Genomic DNA, 13,029 nt, shown 5'->3' on the forward strand with positions numbered 1-13,029 from the left:
TTCAGCTGCCTTGCTGGATGGCCAAGACAGGAATTACCACTCTCTGTGTGTGCAGAAAGGGGGCTCTCCTCACCAACACAGAGCCTAATGAGAGAGAAGAAAATGGCAGAGAATCAACTTGCTGACCACACTGGGGAGTCTTCTGGGGACTCTAGAACTTACTGGAGAGAACTTGAGAGGGAGTGAAGTTCCTTCATTGCAGATGGCTGCAGCCCGAGAAATACTAGCTTTTAGCTTTAGAGATGTCTTAAATTACTATAGCAGAAGGGGAAATTTATTGTCTTAAGGAACTAATATGTTCAGAAGTCGGGCTTTAGATGTGGCTAGACCCTGGCATTCAGTGTCACAGGATCCATCTCCTCCCTTCCTCTAGTTCCACTTGGCTCCATGTTGGCTTCACCCTCCACAGCACAACATCATTGCCAAAAATTCTGGGTGTGTATCTTTTCAGGCTTAATATCAGCATTTTTTTCCTGAACCTCCTTCACATGTATTGGATTCACTATGGGCCATTTGGGATCTTTTATCCAACTTTTGTAGCCAGAGGGGTGGCCTATCCTGGACCAATCACTATGGCTGAGGGAGACTCTGTGTGCCAGTCAACCAGGCCTGGGTCACTTGCCCACTCTTGGAGACCAACTGGAACTTACTGAACTGGGAGAGGAGTGAAGGGAAAGGTGTTTTCCCCAAGAGACTGTTTGCGTACTACCACTAAGGGAATGGACACTGGGCAGGAAGAACGGCAAACAGCCTTGACATACAAAATGTATACGGAGAAAGGAGTTGTTCTGGTCTGTACGAAAGGCAGATCAAAAGATTTTATAAAATCTGTGGCCTCTGAGATAAACCTCAAAGGATGGGTGAGGAGGAGAAAGGGGAAAGGCATTGTTTCTTTTATTTTCTTTCTCTCTCTTTTTTAGTAAACTCTACCACCAAAATGGGGCTCAAACTCACAACCCCAAGATCAAGAGTCACATGCTCTACTGACTGAGCCAGCCAGGTGCCCTGGAATTATTTCTTAATTCTTCAAATATCTATTGTCACTTCACTGTAAGTTCCCCAGGGAGGAACAGTCTGTCCTGTCCACTGCTTTATGCCCAGTGTCTAGCACATAGGAAGTACTCAGTCAACCATCAGTGGAGTAAATGAACACAGGAAATGCCTCAAGGAAACATTCAGATTCCAGAGCACCTGACCGGGATGAGCTGTGCTGTTGGACTAAAAGGGTTCATTTCAAACACTTTTTTTTTTTTTTTTTTTTTTAGCAACAGAATGTGGATTTTGTTTTCCCCAACTGCAATCGTACCTGGAATATGTGAAATAGAATCAGCTGCTGTGATGGAAGGTCTGGAGCCTCAAGCACTGTCCTCTTACCAGGCCCTCAGCTGTCTCACCCCCACCCAGTGGCCCACAGGCTCTTGTGAAGGGTGTGAAAGCCCCTGACAAGAGGCAGAAGAATGGAAGATGTTTGGAAAGGAAATAGCGTTCAAATCCTGCCTGAGAATTTGGAGTCCATGTGACTGAAGATTTTGCAAAAGAAGCGGCACAGTAGAGTTGTATTTTAGAGATCATAGTCTGGCAGCCTTTTGCATAAATCACTTGGAGAAAGTTGTGACTGAGGTCAGGGAAGCCAGCTGACACTGTTCATGACAAGAGTGGAGAAACAAGGTCAATAGTTCCATGGATTTTTTTATTTTTTAAATTCAATTCCTATTTGAAAACACACATACAGTTTTTAAAAAAAAAACACTCGTAATTGTACCATTTAAAAATAATATGAAGTAAAAAATAGGAATAAAGCCATGCCTTCCCCACCATCAAAGAAAAACTGAGACATTTGGTACTGTGGTAGACGGAAGCCCCACATGGGCTCATAAGAGACTACTGTTGAATTTCCCAGATCTGTGCATTCCAGGTGTTAAGCACAGCTTTAAACTGGGTTATTATATAAGACTGATGAATCACTGATCTCTACCTCTGAAACCAATAATACATTATAAGTTAATTAAGTTAATTTAAATAAATAAATAAATAATAAACACAGCTTTAGTTAAAAATTAAATCTAAAAACTCACAAATTAGGGATGCCCGGGTGGCTCAGCGGTTGAGGGTCTGCCTTTGGCTCAGGGTGTGATCCTGGGATACGGTATCAAGTCCTGTGTCAGGCTTCTTATGGGGAGCCTGCTTCTCCCTCTGCCTATATCTCTGCATCTCTCTTTCTGTCTTTTATGAATAAATAAATAAAATCTTTAAAAAAAACTCACAAATTATATTAAAGAAATGGTGATACTCAAACTCATCACTTTCCAATTATTTCACTGCATTTTCCTATTATCTCTTGAGGTTATTTGCATCGATAGGGTCTGTATAGTGGAAAGGCTATGTAACGGTAAGCTATGGCATGTCTCTTCCTAATTCCTGGGTTCCATCATGTCGTATTTGAAATTGGGCATGGTGGGAGTAGACAACAGAAACAGGTGAACACTAAATCAGGGCTGTTTTTTTTTTTCTTTTCCCCTGGGGAGCTTTTGTTAAAAATTTACCAGCATACTGCTGGTTTGGTGCAAAATCCTTCCAATGTTTTCCTTTGCTTATGTCTGTATTGCTATCTTTCCAACTATGAAGTGGATATTTGGAGAAGGGGTTTTTGGCCACCCAGTGTTCAAATCATCTTCCTGTTTCTGTATGTTTCACTACTGTGGGTAATATTGGTTGGCTGAGGCTATATCCTCTTTATGACCTTCTAGGTCATTCATCCTGTCTACCACTTCTTCACAGCCCAGGGGTAAGCCAAGCCACTGGAATGCTCCCAACTGGACTTTGAATCTTAAACAAGTGAAAACAAGACCTAGGGAGAGTTCGTGATATAACCATTGCACCTGCAGTCCACGAGGGGCAGGTAGCTGTGCCAACAGGGAAATCCTCATCAGCAAGTTATTGTGGTGTGACTGGTGTAGCCCCTGTGTGACTGGTGTAGCCTTTGTGTAATGGCAGCCACATGTTCCTACTTCCTGGCTTTTCTTGTTCAAAGCAAAGTACAAGATGAGCCCAAAACATTTTGAAGTGCTACGAAGTAAAAAAGTGCTCAAAGCATGGTGGAGACATGTGAACAGAAATCATCTTAAAGAAATGCTCACTGACCAAAGCTGGGACATAGTTCAGCATCAACATAAATAATGATAATAATGGACTATAACCCATTGACTGAAATAGGAAACCATAATGATATCAATAAATACATCTGTAAAGGAATGTAAGAAGGGAAACCTCCTTTCACAGTAGCATGCCATCTAATACATGTAGATGGAATAATGGAAGTAGAAGGATTACATTTGGCAATTATTACAGCACTGTTGATTCATACGGTATTCATCAATGGATACTAAGCCTGGTGGGTGGAAGTTTGATGGGCAGAGAATATCAGAGTAGTTTCAGAGTATTTCCCCAGAAAATAGCTAATTAATTACAAAAGTGAAAATGGTGACTTTAGAGTGGAGAAACCTGGCAGACACCACCCTGACCAGGTGATCAACATTAGCATCATCAGTGGTGAGACAGGCTGACACCATGTGCCTCCTGGTGTGTGATACACCAAGGAGAACACAGCATCGTTGTTGTTGTTGTTGTTGTTGTTGTTGTTTTTGTGTGTGTGTGTAGTATTCCTGCCAACAATTATGAGTCAAGACGTGAGGAAACATCAGATGGATCCAGGTTGAGGGACATCCTAAGGATTGAAGACCTATACTCTTTTTTTCTTTTTTTTAAGATTTTATTTTTAAGTAATCTCTACACTCAACATAGAGCTCGTACTTCCAATCCTGAGATCAAGAGTAGCATGCTCCACCGACTGAGCCAGCCAGGTGCCCCCAAGACCTGTAATTCTTAAAACTGTCATGGTCATGACAGCTAGGGAAAGGGTGAGTAAATGTTCCATATTAAAGCACATCAAAGAGACATACCATGAAAAAAAAAGAGAGAGACATACCATGGAAATGAACTGCATGATTCTGGATCTGGATCCTGGACTAGAAAGGAAAAGGAGACATTAGGCTGCTGGAGAGACCTGTAGGGGGCCTGGGGATTGGATGGTCATGCTCTGTCAATGTTAATTTCCAGATTGGGAGGGTTGCACAAAGGTTATAGAAGAAAGTATTTGTTTTGAGGAAATACATAGTGATATATTTAGGGGTAAAGTGACTTCATGTCTGCAACTGTGTCTCGGATTGATCCAAGAAGGAATAAGGATAATGAGGGGGAGGGGTAATAGGAACCGTTAACAATTGGAGAATCTGATTTTAGGAAGTAAGAAACTTTGTATTCTTCCTGCAACTTTTCTGTATGTTTGCAATTATTTTGAAATACATTATATTTAAAAAATAAGGCTAAGAACTTTTTCAGAAGAGTAAAGCTTTTCCTTTTAGCCTACAAACATGCTCAAATCTCTTCTACTCTAAACAAAGCAAAACCAAACCAAAACAAAATAATGCAGCCAGGGGCTACTGGCTGTCGCCACTTCCTCCCTTCTGGGCATCAGGATGTTGAGGAAACACCTCTGGGGCTGGTGTCAGGAAGCCTCTGTTGGAGGCTGGCTCTACCACTCCCTAACAATGTGACTTTGGCCAAATCATTTAACTGCTCTGAGCCTCAGTTTCTTTATTAGGGAATAATAGTATCTCTCTTATGGAGCTGCCATGGGGATCAAGGGAGAGAAGGGCAATGCAAACAGGTTACAGACTATAATGTGTTTGACAAACACTAACTGCAGGTGATCTCTCACTTGAACTCCTGATGATACAACACTATTGCCTTCACACCCTACTAGAAAGCATCCTCTCCTAGGAGTTCAGCCAGTCCTCTGCAGGACAATACACAACTGATGTAGCCTTGGTCTGCATATACTGTCTGCCCTGGGGTGCCTTTCTTACCTCTCCTGACTTCTATTGTCAACTCTGCCTGGCCGCTCGGCCTACCTGTCCGGGACAGGTGCTCACTCAAGTCTGTTCCTGGTCCTTTCCTCTTCATCTGTTTGTTCATTCTGGAATGTCTCATCTCTCCCCAATACCTTTGGGGGTACCTCTGTTACTATGCTGTTATATTCCCACTCACACCTTTTGCACTGGCTTCTCCTGGCAGTATTCCATCTCTATCTGGGCAATACCTCAGGCACTTCAAATTCACCATGGGCAACACTGATTCTCTTACTTGCTTCTCTTCCTGTGTTCTCTTTCTTATCTTAAACACCATGCTCCCTCTAAATACTTGGGCTAGAAATGCAGAAGTCATTTATTATTGTTGTCATTTGCTTACTGAACATCCGCTGTTTCTCAGATATTAGGTGCTTTGCATTCTTGATTTGCTTTTTTCCTTGAAAGAACCCTCTAAAGTAGATCCTCCTTCATTCCATCTTACAAGGCTGAAATCTAGGGTTCAGAGAGCTTAAATAACTTTTGAGTTCAAGATAATACAGCTAATAGTGGAACTGGGTTTATTATAATAGGCTTGTCTGATTCCAAAGTCCATTCTGTTAATCTTAATCATTATACAACATTGACTTCTTCCTGAAATTCCCATATATAATTTCATTGGTTCCTTTTAATTTTGTCACTGAAATGTCTCTTGAATCAGTTCTTTCTTTGTTCACTGATGCTACCTTACTCAGACATACATCTTGTACATATTTAAATATGTATTTAGGTGGTATATTTTTCTAATTATAAATGTGATATATACTGACTGCATTAAGAATATGCATTATATTCTATAATATAATGCATTAAGAAAATGCATTATAGACCTAGACAATGGAAGTTCTCCAACCCCAACTTCTTCATTTTCTTAAAGTAGGATCCACACCCAACATGGGGTTCAAACTCAGGACCCCAAGATCAAGTCACATGCTCCAAAGACTGATCCAGCCAAGGACCCCTCCCCAACCCCAGCTCTAAAGATAACCACATTAAGGTGTAGTATATATTCCTCAATTTTTTCCTGTGTATATAGAAGCATATTACATTTTTTAAATGGGATCACATCATATTGAAACTCACCTTTCCTCTCTCTCTCTCTCTCTCTCACATGCGTGCTTTCTCTCTCTCTCAAAAAAAAATTATTTTTAAGAATAAGATTATTTTAAGAGGCAGGAGGAAGGGGCACCTGGGTGGCTCAGTGGGTTAAGTGTTGCCTCCTTCCGCTCAGGTCATGACCCCAGGGTCTTGGTATAGAGCCTGAGTCAGGCTCCCTGCTTAGCAGAGAGCCTGCTTCTTCTCCCTCTGCCACTGCACCTGCTTGTGCTCTCTCTCTCTCTGTGTGTCAAATAAATAAATAAATAAATAAATAAATTTTTAAAAATCTCCGTCTCTCTCTGTTTCTCATGAATAAGTAAATAAAATATTAAAAAAGAAAAAGAAAGTCTCCCTTCACCTTTGTTCCCCAGTCACCCATCAGAATTGCTGTCACTAGTTCGGGTAGCATTCCTTTGAAGAGCGGCGTAGCTGCAGTTGTATGAATATACCAAATCCACGCACCAAATTATTTTGGTATTTCATTAGAAGGACACTTAGATTGTTTCCAATGCTAACTTTTGTTACCAATAGAGAGTTCCAGATTGTATAAATTCACCATCATTCATTTATCCATTTCTCTACTGATGAGAAATTAGACTTAAATATCGTTTGCTTTGCTCCTAGGGCACTTGCACTATGAAGCCCTTCTGCCATTCTGCTCGCAGTGTAGTTTCTCCGGTACTCCTCCAGGGCACTGTGAGCTCCTCAAAAGCAGGGGAAAGTGTTCATATTCATCTTTGTAGCCTCGTTGCTTAAACCCTGAATTTGGCCCAGAGTATGTGCTCACCACGTTTGAGTGCAATCATAACTGAATCGCCCGCGCTGGGTTCTGGAATCGAGCGTGCGGAGGTGGAGCGAGGGGAAAGCCGAGCGCCCCTTTGAGCAGTCCCGGCCTCGGAGGGCCCGGAACCTTTATCAGAACCCTCATTGTTTCTCAGGGAGGATTTTTAGCCACAGCGCGTGCCCCGCACAAGCATGGTTGCGATGCACCGGAAGTAGCCTGTTGTTTGGCTGGAGTCGGTTCTTCCGCGGGGCGGAAAAGGCATGTCAGCCTGTGTCCCTACCATTTCCAGTCCCCTTTTCCTTGCAAGACCCTATGAGTAAGCTGTGGCGGCGCGGGAGCACCTCCGGGGCTATGGAAGCCCCTGAACCGGGTAAGCGCGGGTGGATAAAGCAAGGTGGACGTTCGTAGAAAAGGAGCCCCCCGTTTTTTTGCTCTTCCGAGCCTCCTGGGTATTTCGCCACAGGTGGGAAGGAGAAAGGCGGGGTGTTGTTATGGTAACTGCGTGTACCGCTGGACAAGTGAGGCCCCTGGGCGGATGGGGTTCTTCAGGGCTCTCCCTGTCCCGCTCTTGTCGTACACCGTTGACAGGCTCTCCTTACGCAGGGGAAGCGCTGGAATTGAGTCTGGCGGGTGCCCACAGCCATGGAGTGCACAAGAAAAAGCACAAGAAGCACAAGAAAAAACACAAGAAGAAACACCACCAGGAAGAGGAGGCTGGGCCGACGCAGCCGTCACCTGCCAAGCCCCAGCTTAAACTCAAAATCAAACTGGGTGGGCAGATCCTGGGCACCAAGAGGTGAGGCCAAGAAAGCCAAAGTTTTACTTGGGGAACTTTAGGAGCAGGCAGAGGTAGTAGGAGGAACTGGCTGGGCTTTCCGGTAGACAGAGTATGGGTACTGACTTCAGGGCAGACCCAAGAGGGTATAGGGTAATGCTAGTTGTAGCTGCCAAGCAGGAGGACAGAACTGTTCAACTTACACAGCTTTGCTTCTCTGCAGTGTTCCTACTTTCACTGTGATCCCTGAGGGTCCTCGTTCACCCTCTCCCCTTATGGTTGTGGACAACGAAGAGGAACCTATGGAAGGAGTCCCCCTTGAGCAGTACCGTGCCTGGCTGGGTGAGAAGGATCTGGAGGTGGGGAAACTGGGTTTCTCATTATACCTGGTTAAAGGAAGAGGGTTGGTTCTGAGGAGGGTGAGACTTTTGAGTGTCTCAGTATTAACTTGGCCAAATTAGGGTTCTCCACTTGAACAATTTTACTTTTAGCTCTCTAACTTTACTTTCCAGATGAAGACAGTAATCTGTCCCCCTCCCCACTTCGGGACTTGTCAGGGGGCTTAGGGGGTCAAGAGGAAGAGGAGGAACAGAGGTGGCTGGATGCCTTGGAGAAGGGGGAGCTAGATGACAATGGAGATCTCAAGAAGGAAATCAATGAACGGTTGCTCACTGCTCGACAGGTAAGTCAGTTCATTCTTCATTCACTAGTTGAATATATATTGAGAACCTCCTATGTCCCAAGAATGTTGCTGGGCAATGGGGATATCAGTGGTGAAAAAAAAGAGGTTTCTGTTCTCATGGAGCTGCTGTTCTTGTGTGTGTGTGTGTTGGAGGGAGAGGAGTAAGTAAATAATTTTGAAAAGCACAGTTTATAACAAAAATAGGGTAATGAAATAGAAAGTGGTGGTAAGAGACAACATTAGGTAGGGAAGTCAGGGAAGACCTCTCTGATGAGATTACATTGCCAATACTGGAGCTTTTCAGGCAGAGACCAGCAGCTGCAAAGACCTTGAGAGTGAAACATGGCCAGTAGTGGTCAAGGAGAAAAGTGTGACTAAAGCATGAAAGGGGTATATGCAGGAAATGATAGATTTGATTTATATTTCAGTAGATTACTTTGGCTTCTCAGTGGAGATAAGGAGTAGAAAAGCAAGACCTGCCAGGAAGCTGTTGAAGGGGTCAGGTGAGATGGTCATGGATCAAACCAAGGTGAAGTTGTGGAAATGGAGGAAATCGGATGGATTCTTGATATATTTTGGACATAGATACTTGTTGGGAGTGAGGGAGCAGGGAGAAAAGAAGAATCAAGGGTAACCCTGAGTTTGGGGCTTGGCCAGTTATCTAATTGATGCTATCCACCGAGATGAAAAGATTTAAAACAAAACAAAACAAAAAAGCAAAAAAAAACCTCTGGAGAGGTGGTAAACAGAGTTTTGGTACTTAGGGCAGGTAGGAAACGTTAATGCTTTTCTTCTTTAGAGTCAGGGACCTAAAGATGACAGTCTGGAGATCTGGGAGGAGGCAGCAGTAAGGCACCTGGAGAGGGGTGCTAATTCCACCCCTTCTCTCAAGGCCAGCGCTCCACAAGACCTTGCTTCCCGGACCCCCACTTCCCTTCCCCCGCTTGGGCCGACCTCGCCTCCCTGACACCACTCGGTCTGTCTCTCCCCAGCGAGCTCTACTCCAGAAGGCGCGGAGTCAGCCTTCCCCGATGTTGCCGCTACCTGTGGCTGGGGGCTGCCCGGCCCCGGCCCTCACCGAGGAGATGCTGCTGAAGCGGGAGGAGAGGGCGCGAAAGAGACGGCTGCAGGCGGCTCGGCGGGCGGAGGAGCACAAGAACCAGACTATCGAGCGCCTCACCAAGACCGCGGCGCCCAGCGGGCGGGGAGGCCGAGGGGCAGCGCGGGGCGAGCGACGGGGAGGGCGCACGGCGGCCCCGGCCCCAATGGTGCGCTACAGCAGCGGGGCCCAGGGTTCCACCCTTTCCTTCCCGCCAGGCATCCCCGCCCCCGCGCCAGTGTCTCAGCGGCCGTCCCCATCTGGCCCTCCTCCTCGGTGCTCCGTCCCCGGCTGCCCGCACCCACGCCGCTACGCCTGCTCGCGCACGGGCCAGGCGCTCTGCAGCCTTCAGTGCTACCGCATCAACCTGCAGATGCGGCTTGGAGGGCCCGAGGGCCCCGGGTCCCCCCTTTTGGCTACTTAAGGTCCTTACCTAACCCGGACTCTGCGCCCTCTCCCCTGCCGGGTTTTCATTCTTTTCCCCACCCTATTAAATTTAATCCGGTGCCTCGACTTGTACAGAGCTGGGGAAATGGGCTATGGGCAGGCCAATGCCCCGTACACACATTTTGCCCCCTCGGGAGATTGCGTCGACTCCGGGGAACATGGCCTCCAGGCAGCGAGAAGACTTGGGCGGACTTTTGGGGACACCGCCCCGCCCCGCCTCGCCTCGCCTCGCCTCTTCCAGTGGGGTCACCTGGCTTGGTTGGGCCTCCGTCGTCATCCTCGGAAATAACGCTCAAGCCAATCAGTGGAGAATTTGCTTTCCTGGACGGCCGTTCATTGGCTGATAACGCGGAGCCCGTTCCGTTGTCCGTATTGGCTGTTGCCGCTGTCAGTCAGGGGCAGGGTCGAACCTTGCCCCACTCTTTGTCTGGGCGAGCTCCTGTTGTCTGGGCGAGCGGCGGAGGCGCGGCTGTGGATTGGTCGCCGGGAGAGCCCTCCGGCCCGTTCCTATTGGCCCGTCCGCCGGCGGGCGTTGCCGATTGGTAGGGCCGAGCAATCTGGGTCCTAGTTGGCAGAGCTCGCCCCGGATGGAAGCTCCAGCCGCGGAGTGATGGTGGCGGCAGCGAAGATGGGCCGGGCAGGGGCCATGGCGGTGGCGGCAGAGGTGGCAGGGGCGGGGCGCCTGGCGATAGAGGAGGCTGTGGTCTACAAGGGGCTGTAGGTGGAGGCATGGCTCAGGCCAGCAGCGGGAACGGCAGCGAGGAGGCCTGGGGGGCACTTCGCGTGCCGCAACAGCAGGTATCCCAACTGCTCCAAAAGCCTATCACGACAGCCATTTATTTCTCTATCCCCTCTCCTTGTCCCTACCTTTTGGGGGGTTGGGGAGGAACTCACGTAGCCAAAGATACTGTGAAGTTCCTAAATATGTCCCTTCTACTCTTTGTCTAAACTTTGTAACGTAGATGCAGTTGACTTTGCCTGCAACTCCATAGACTCCCATCCCATGGCTGCAGTGGAAGCTTGCAGTGGCTCTCCAGTGACCAAAGACATAGTGAGGCCCAGGGAAGCTCCCTCTGTCTTACAACAGTTATTTGTGATGTTTTTCTGTGTGCCTATTGTCACAACAGAGTCCGGCAGCGTCTTCTCTTGAGGGAGCAATTTGGAGAAGAGCTGGAACCCAGACTCGCGCCCTGGATGCCATCCTTTATCATCCACAGCAATCCCATCTGGTTGGGAGCACTGCTCTGGGACTCATATGGCCCTTCCTCTACCCTAGGAAGCCAGAGACCCACGGGTGGAAAGATCCGGCTTGGGGGTGGGGAGGCATTGGGTGGGGGGCGGGTAAGGAGAGCATTTTAGCATTGAAATTACCTTAAACCCTTTACCCATTGTTTAAGACTTTGAGATAGCTCAGATTGCCCTCTGGCTTCTGCCCAAACACTCCCTTAACAGAAAACACCCTGGGGAACCAGCCTGAGTGTGAGAGAAGTCTCCATATGCAGAACTGAAATCTGTCTCTTTGTATGTCCACACCTTGCATCCTGTTCTCTAGACAGATTCCTAATGTTCCAAATCCTCTTCCACGTCAACAGCCCTTCAGATGTTCCAACACTCCTCTCACCATCACTCTTTCCCTCCCCACAAATCTCTCTGAGCTCAACTTGGCTCAGCGAGTGGGACTGTGCCCTTGCATGCTGTGGGGTGGGGGTGGACAGTGCCTGGGGCTGGGGCTGGAATCTCCCTTGGTTCTAAGTGCCTCCTTGCTCCCAGCTTCGAGAGCTGTGCCCAGGAGTGAACAACCAGCCCTACCTCTGTGAGAGTGGTCACTGCTGCGGGGAGACGGGCTGCTGCACCTACTACTATGAGCTCTGGTGTGAGTCTCCAAGGGGGCTGTTCTTGGGTCCTTCTGCCCACCCTCCCTTGGGCCTCAAAATTCCTGCCTTCATGGACCTTTCCATGCCTGGGAGGTAGCTAAGACCCTCCCTCCTCACCCCTTGCAGGGTTCTGGCTGCTCTGGACTGTCCTCATCCTCTTTAGCTGCTGTTGCGCCTTCCGTCATCGACGAGCTAAGCTCCGGCTGCAGCAACAGCAGCGGCAGCGTGAGATCAACTTGTTAGCCTACCATGGGGCATGCCATGGAGTTGGCCCTGTCCCCACCGGTTCGCTGCTTGACCTTCGTGAGTGGCTGGAGGCTCTGGGCTCACTGCCAGCAGCCTCTCCCAACCCAGAACCTGGAATCATCCACACATTCCCTTTTCAGAAATTTCAAAGCAAACTTTTCCTAATACTAGAGATACCACTACCCCACCTCTGGGTGCCCCACCAACCATGCCATTCTTTCCCGCAGGCCTCCTCAGCACCTTCAAACCCCCAGCCTATGAGGATGTGGTTCACCGGCCGGGCACACCACCACCTCCTTACACTGCAGCCTCAGGCTGCCCCTTGACTGCTTCCAGTGAACGCACCTGCCGCTCCTCTGCTTCTAGCTGCCCTGCCCCCTGCGAGGGAACAAATGTGGAAGGTGGTTCCTCCCACCAGAGTGCACCCCCTCATCAGGAGGGTGAGCCAGGGGCTGGGATGAGCCCTACCCCCACACCCCCTTCCTGCCGCTATCGCCGCCTGACTGGTGACTCAGGTATTGAGCTCTGCCCTTGTCCTGACTCTAGCGAGGGCAAGCCAGTCAAGGAGGCTAGGGCTGGTGCCACCCCACCAGATCTGGAGGACCCTTGTGTGCTGCCCCTCAATCCTGTACCCCAGGCCTCCCCTGTGGAGCTAGCTTCCAGTGAAGGGGACATCCCATAAACAGTTTTGGGAGGGTGGATTACTTGCCCACCAGAAACTGCCCTGGGCCCAAGTTCTCTTTGGCCTCTCCCTGCCACTTCTAATCTGCCTGAAAGGGGTGGAGTCTTGAAAAGAGTGGCAGTGTTTGGGGGACTGTGCTAGCTCTACCCCCAAAAAAACACACAGGAGCCTTTGATCTCATTAAAGAGATGTGAACCAGCTGCTTGTGAATTTGGGTGGACTGGTGCTCAATGGACTAGTGCTCAACTTGCTGCATTGCTCAACTTGACCTAGCTGGATTTGGAGGGAACATGTAATGCCACTTTTCCTACCCTCCTCTGAAAAACAGGAGGCAGCCCTAAGGTCTGGACTGAGCTGGAACTTCTTGGTGAGGCAGAG

The 13,029-nt window shown here is 48.2% G+C and overlaps 2 protein-coding genes across 4 annotated transcripts; both read left to right on the top strand.

The window, feature by feature from the left end:
• Window positions 1–7,143: 7,143 nt before the first annotated feature.
• Window positions 7,144–9,915, top strand: INO80B (INO80 complex subunit B). The gene is made up of 5 exons (XM_077843027.1): window positions 7,144–7,216; window positions 7,450–7,642; window positions 7,845–7,963; window positions 8,134–8,303; window positions 9,296–9,915. The coding sequence occupies exons 1-5, from the start codon at window positions 7,159–7,161 to the stop codon at window positions 9,824–9,826; spliced, it is 1,071 nt and encodes a 356-aa protein (XP_077699153.1). The 5' UTR covers window positions 7,144–7,158; the 3' UTR covers window positions 9,827–9,915.
• Window positions 9,916–10,065: 150 nt separating this feature from the next.
• Window positions 10,066–12,849, top strand: WBP1 (WW domain binding protein 1). Of its 3 annotated transcripts, none has more exons than XM_077843033.1 (5): window positions 10,066–10,647; window positions 10,812–10,900; window positions 11,620–11,722; window positions 11,850–12,026; window positions 12,197–12,849. In XM_077843033.1, exons 2-5 carry the CDS (start codon window positions 10,853–10,855, stop codon window positions 12,649–12,651), a joined length of 783 nt encoding a protein of 260 aa, XP_077699159.1. In that variant the 5' UTR covers window positions 10,066–10,647; window positions 10,812–10,852; the 3' UTR covers window positions 12,652–12,849. The 3 variants fall into 3 exon arrangements, with proteins under 3 accessions (XP_077699159.1, XP_077699157.1, XP_077699158.1); XM_077843031.1 differs by lacking the exon at window positions 10,812–10,900 and adding an exon at window positions 10,977–11,078; XM_077843032.1 differs by lacking the exon at window positions 10,812–10,900.
• The last annotated feature ends 180 nt before the right edge of the window (window positions 12,850–13,029 follow it).

The sequence above is a fragment of the Canis aureus genome, chromosome 12 (genome assembly GCF_053574225.1).
Source record: "Canis aureus isolate CA01 chromosome 12, VMU_Caureus_v.1.0, whole genome shotgun sequence".
In the NCBI taxonomy this organism is placed as follows: domain Eukaryota; kingdom Metazoa; phylum Chordata; class Mammalia; order Carnivora; family Canidae; genus Canis; species Canis aureus.

Excerpts from the sequence above, each read along its gene's own strand:
- INO80B (XM_077843027.1), top strand. The coding sequence starts at position 7,159 with ATGAGTAAGCTGTGGCGGCGCGGGAGCACCTCCGGGGCTATGGAAGCC. Across the intron at positions 7,643-7,844 it reads CAGATCCTGGGCACCAAGAG|TGTTCCTACTTTCACTGTGA; the intron begins GTGAGGCCAAGA and ends GCTTCTCTGCAG. Across the intron at positions 8,304-9,295 it reads GGTTGCTCACTGCTCGACAG|CGAGCTCTACTCCAGAAGGC; the intron begins GTAAGTCAGTTC and ends GTCTCTCCCCAG.
- WBP1 (XM_077843031.1), top strand. The coding sequence starts at position 10,579 with ATGGCTCAGGCCAGCAGCGGGAACGGCAGCGAGGAGGCCTGGGGGGCA. Across the intron at positions 11,079-11,619 it reads ATCCACAGCAATCCCATCTG|CTTCGAGAGCTGTGCCCAGG; the intron begins GTTGGGAGCACT and ends CCTTGCTCCCAG. Across the intron at positions 11,723-11,849 it reads CTACTACTATGAGCTCTGGT|GGTTCTGGCTGCTCTGGACT; the intron begins GTGAGTCTCCAA and ends CACCCCTTGCAG.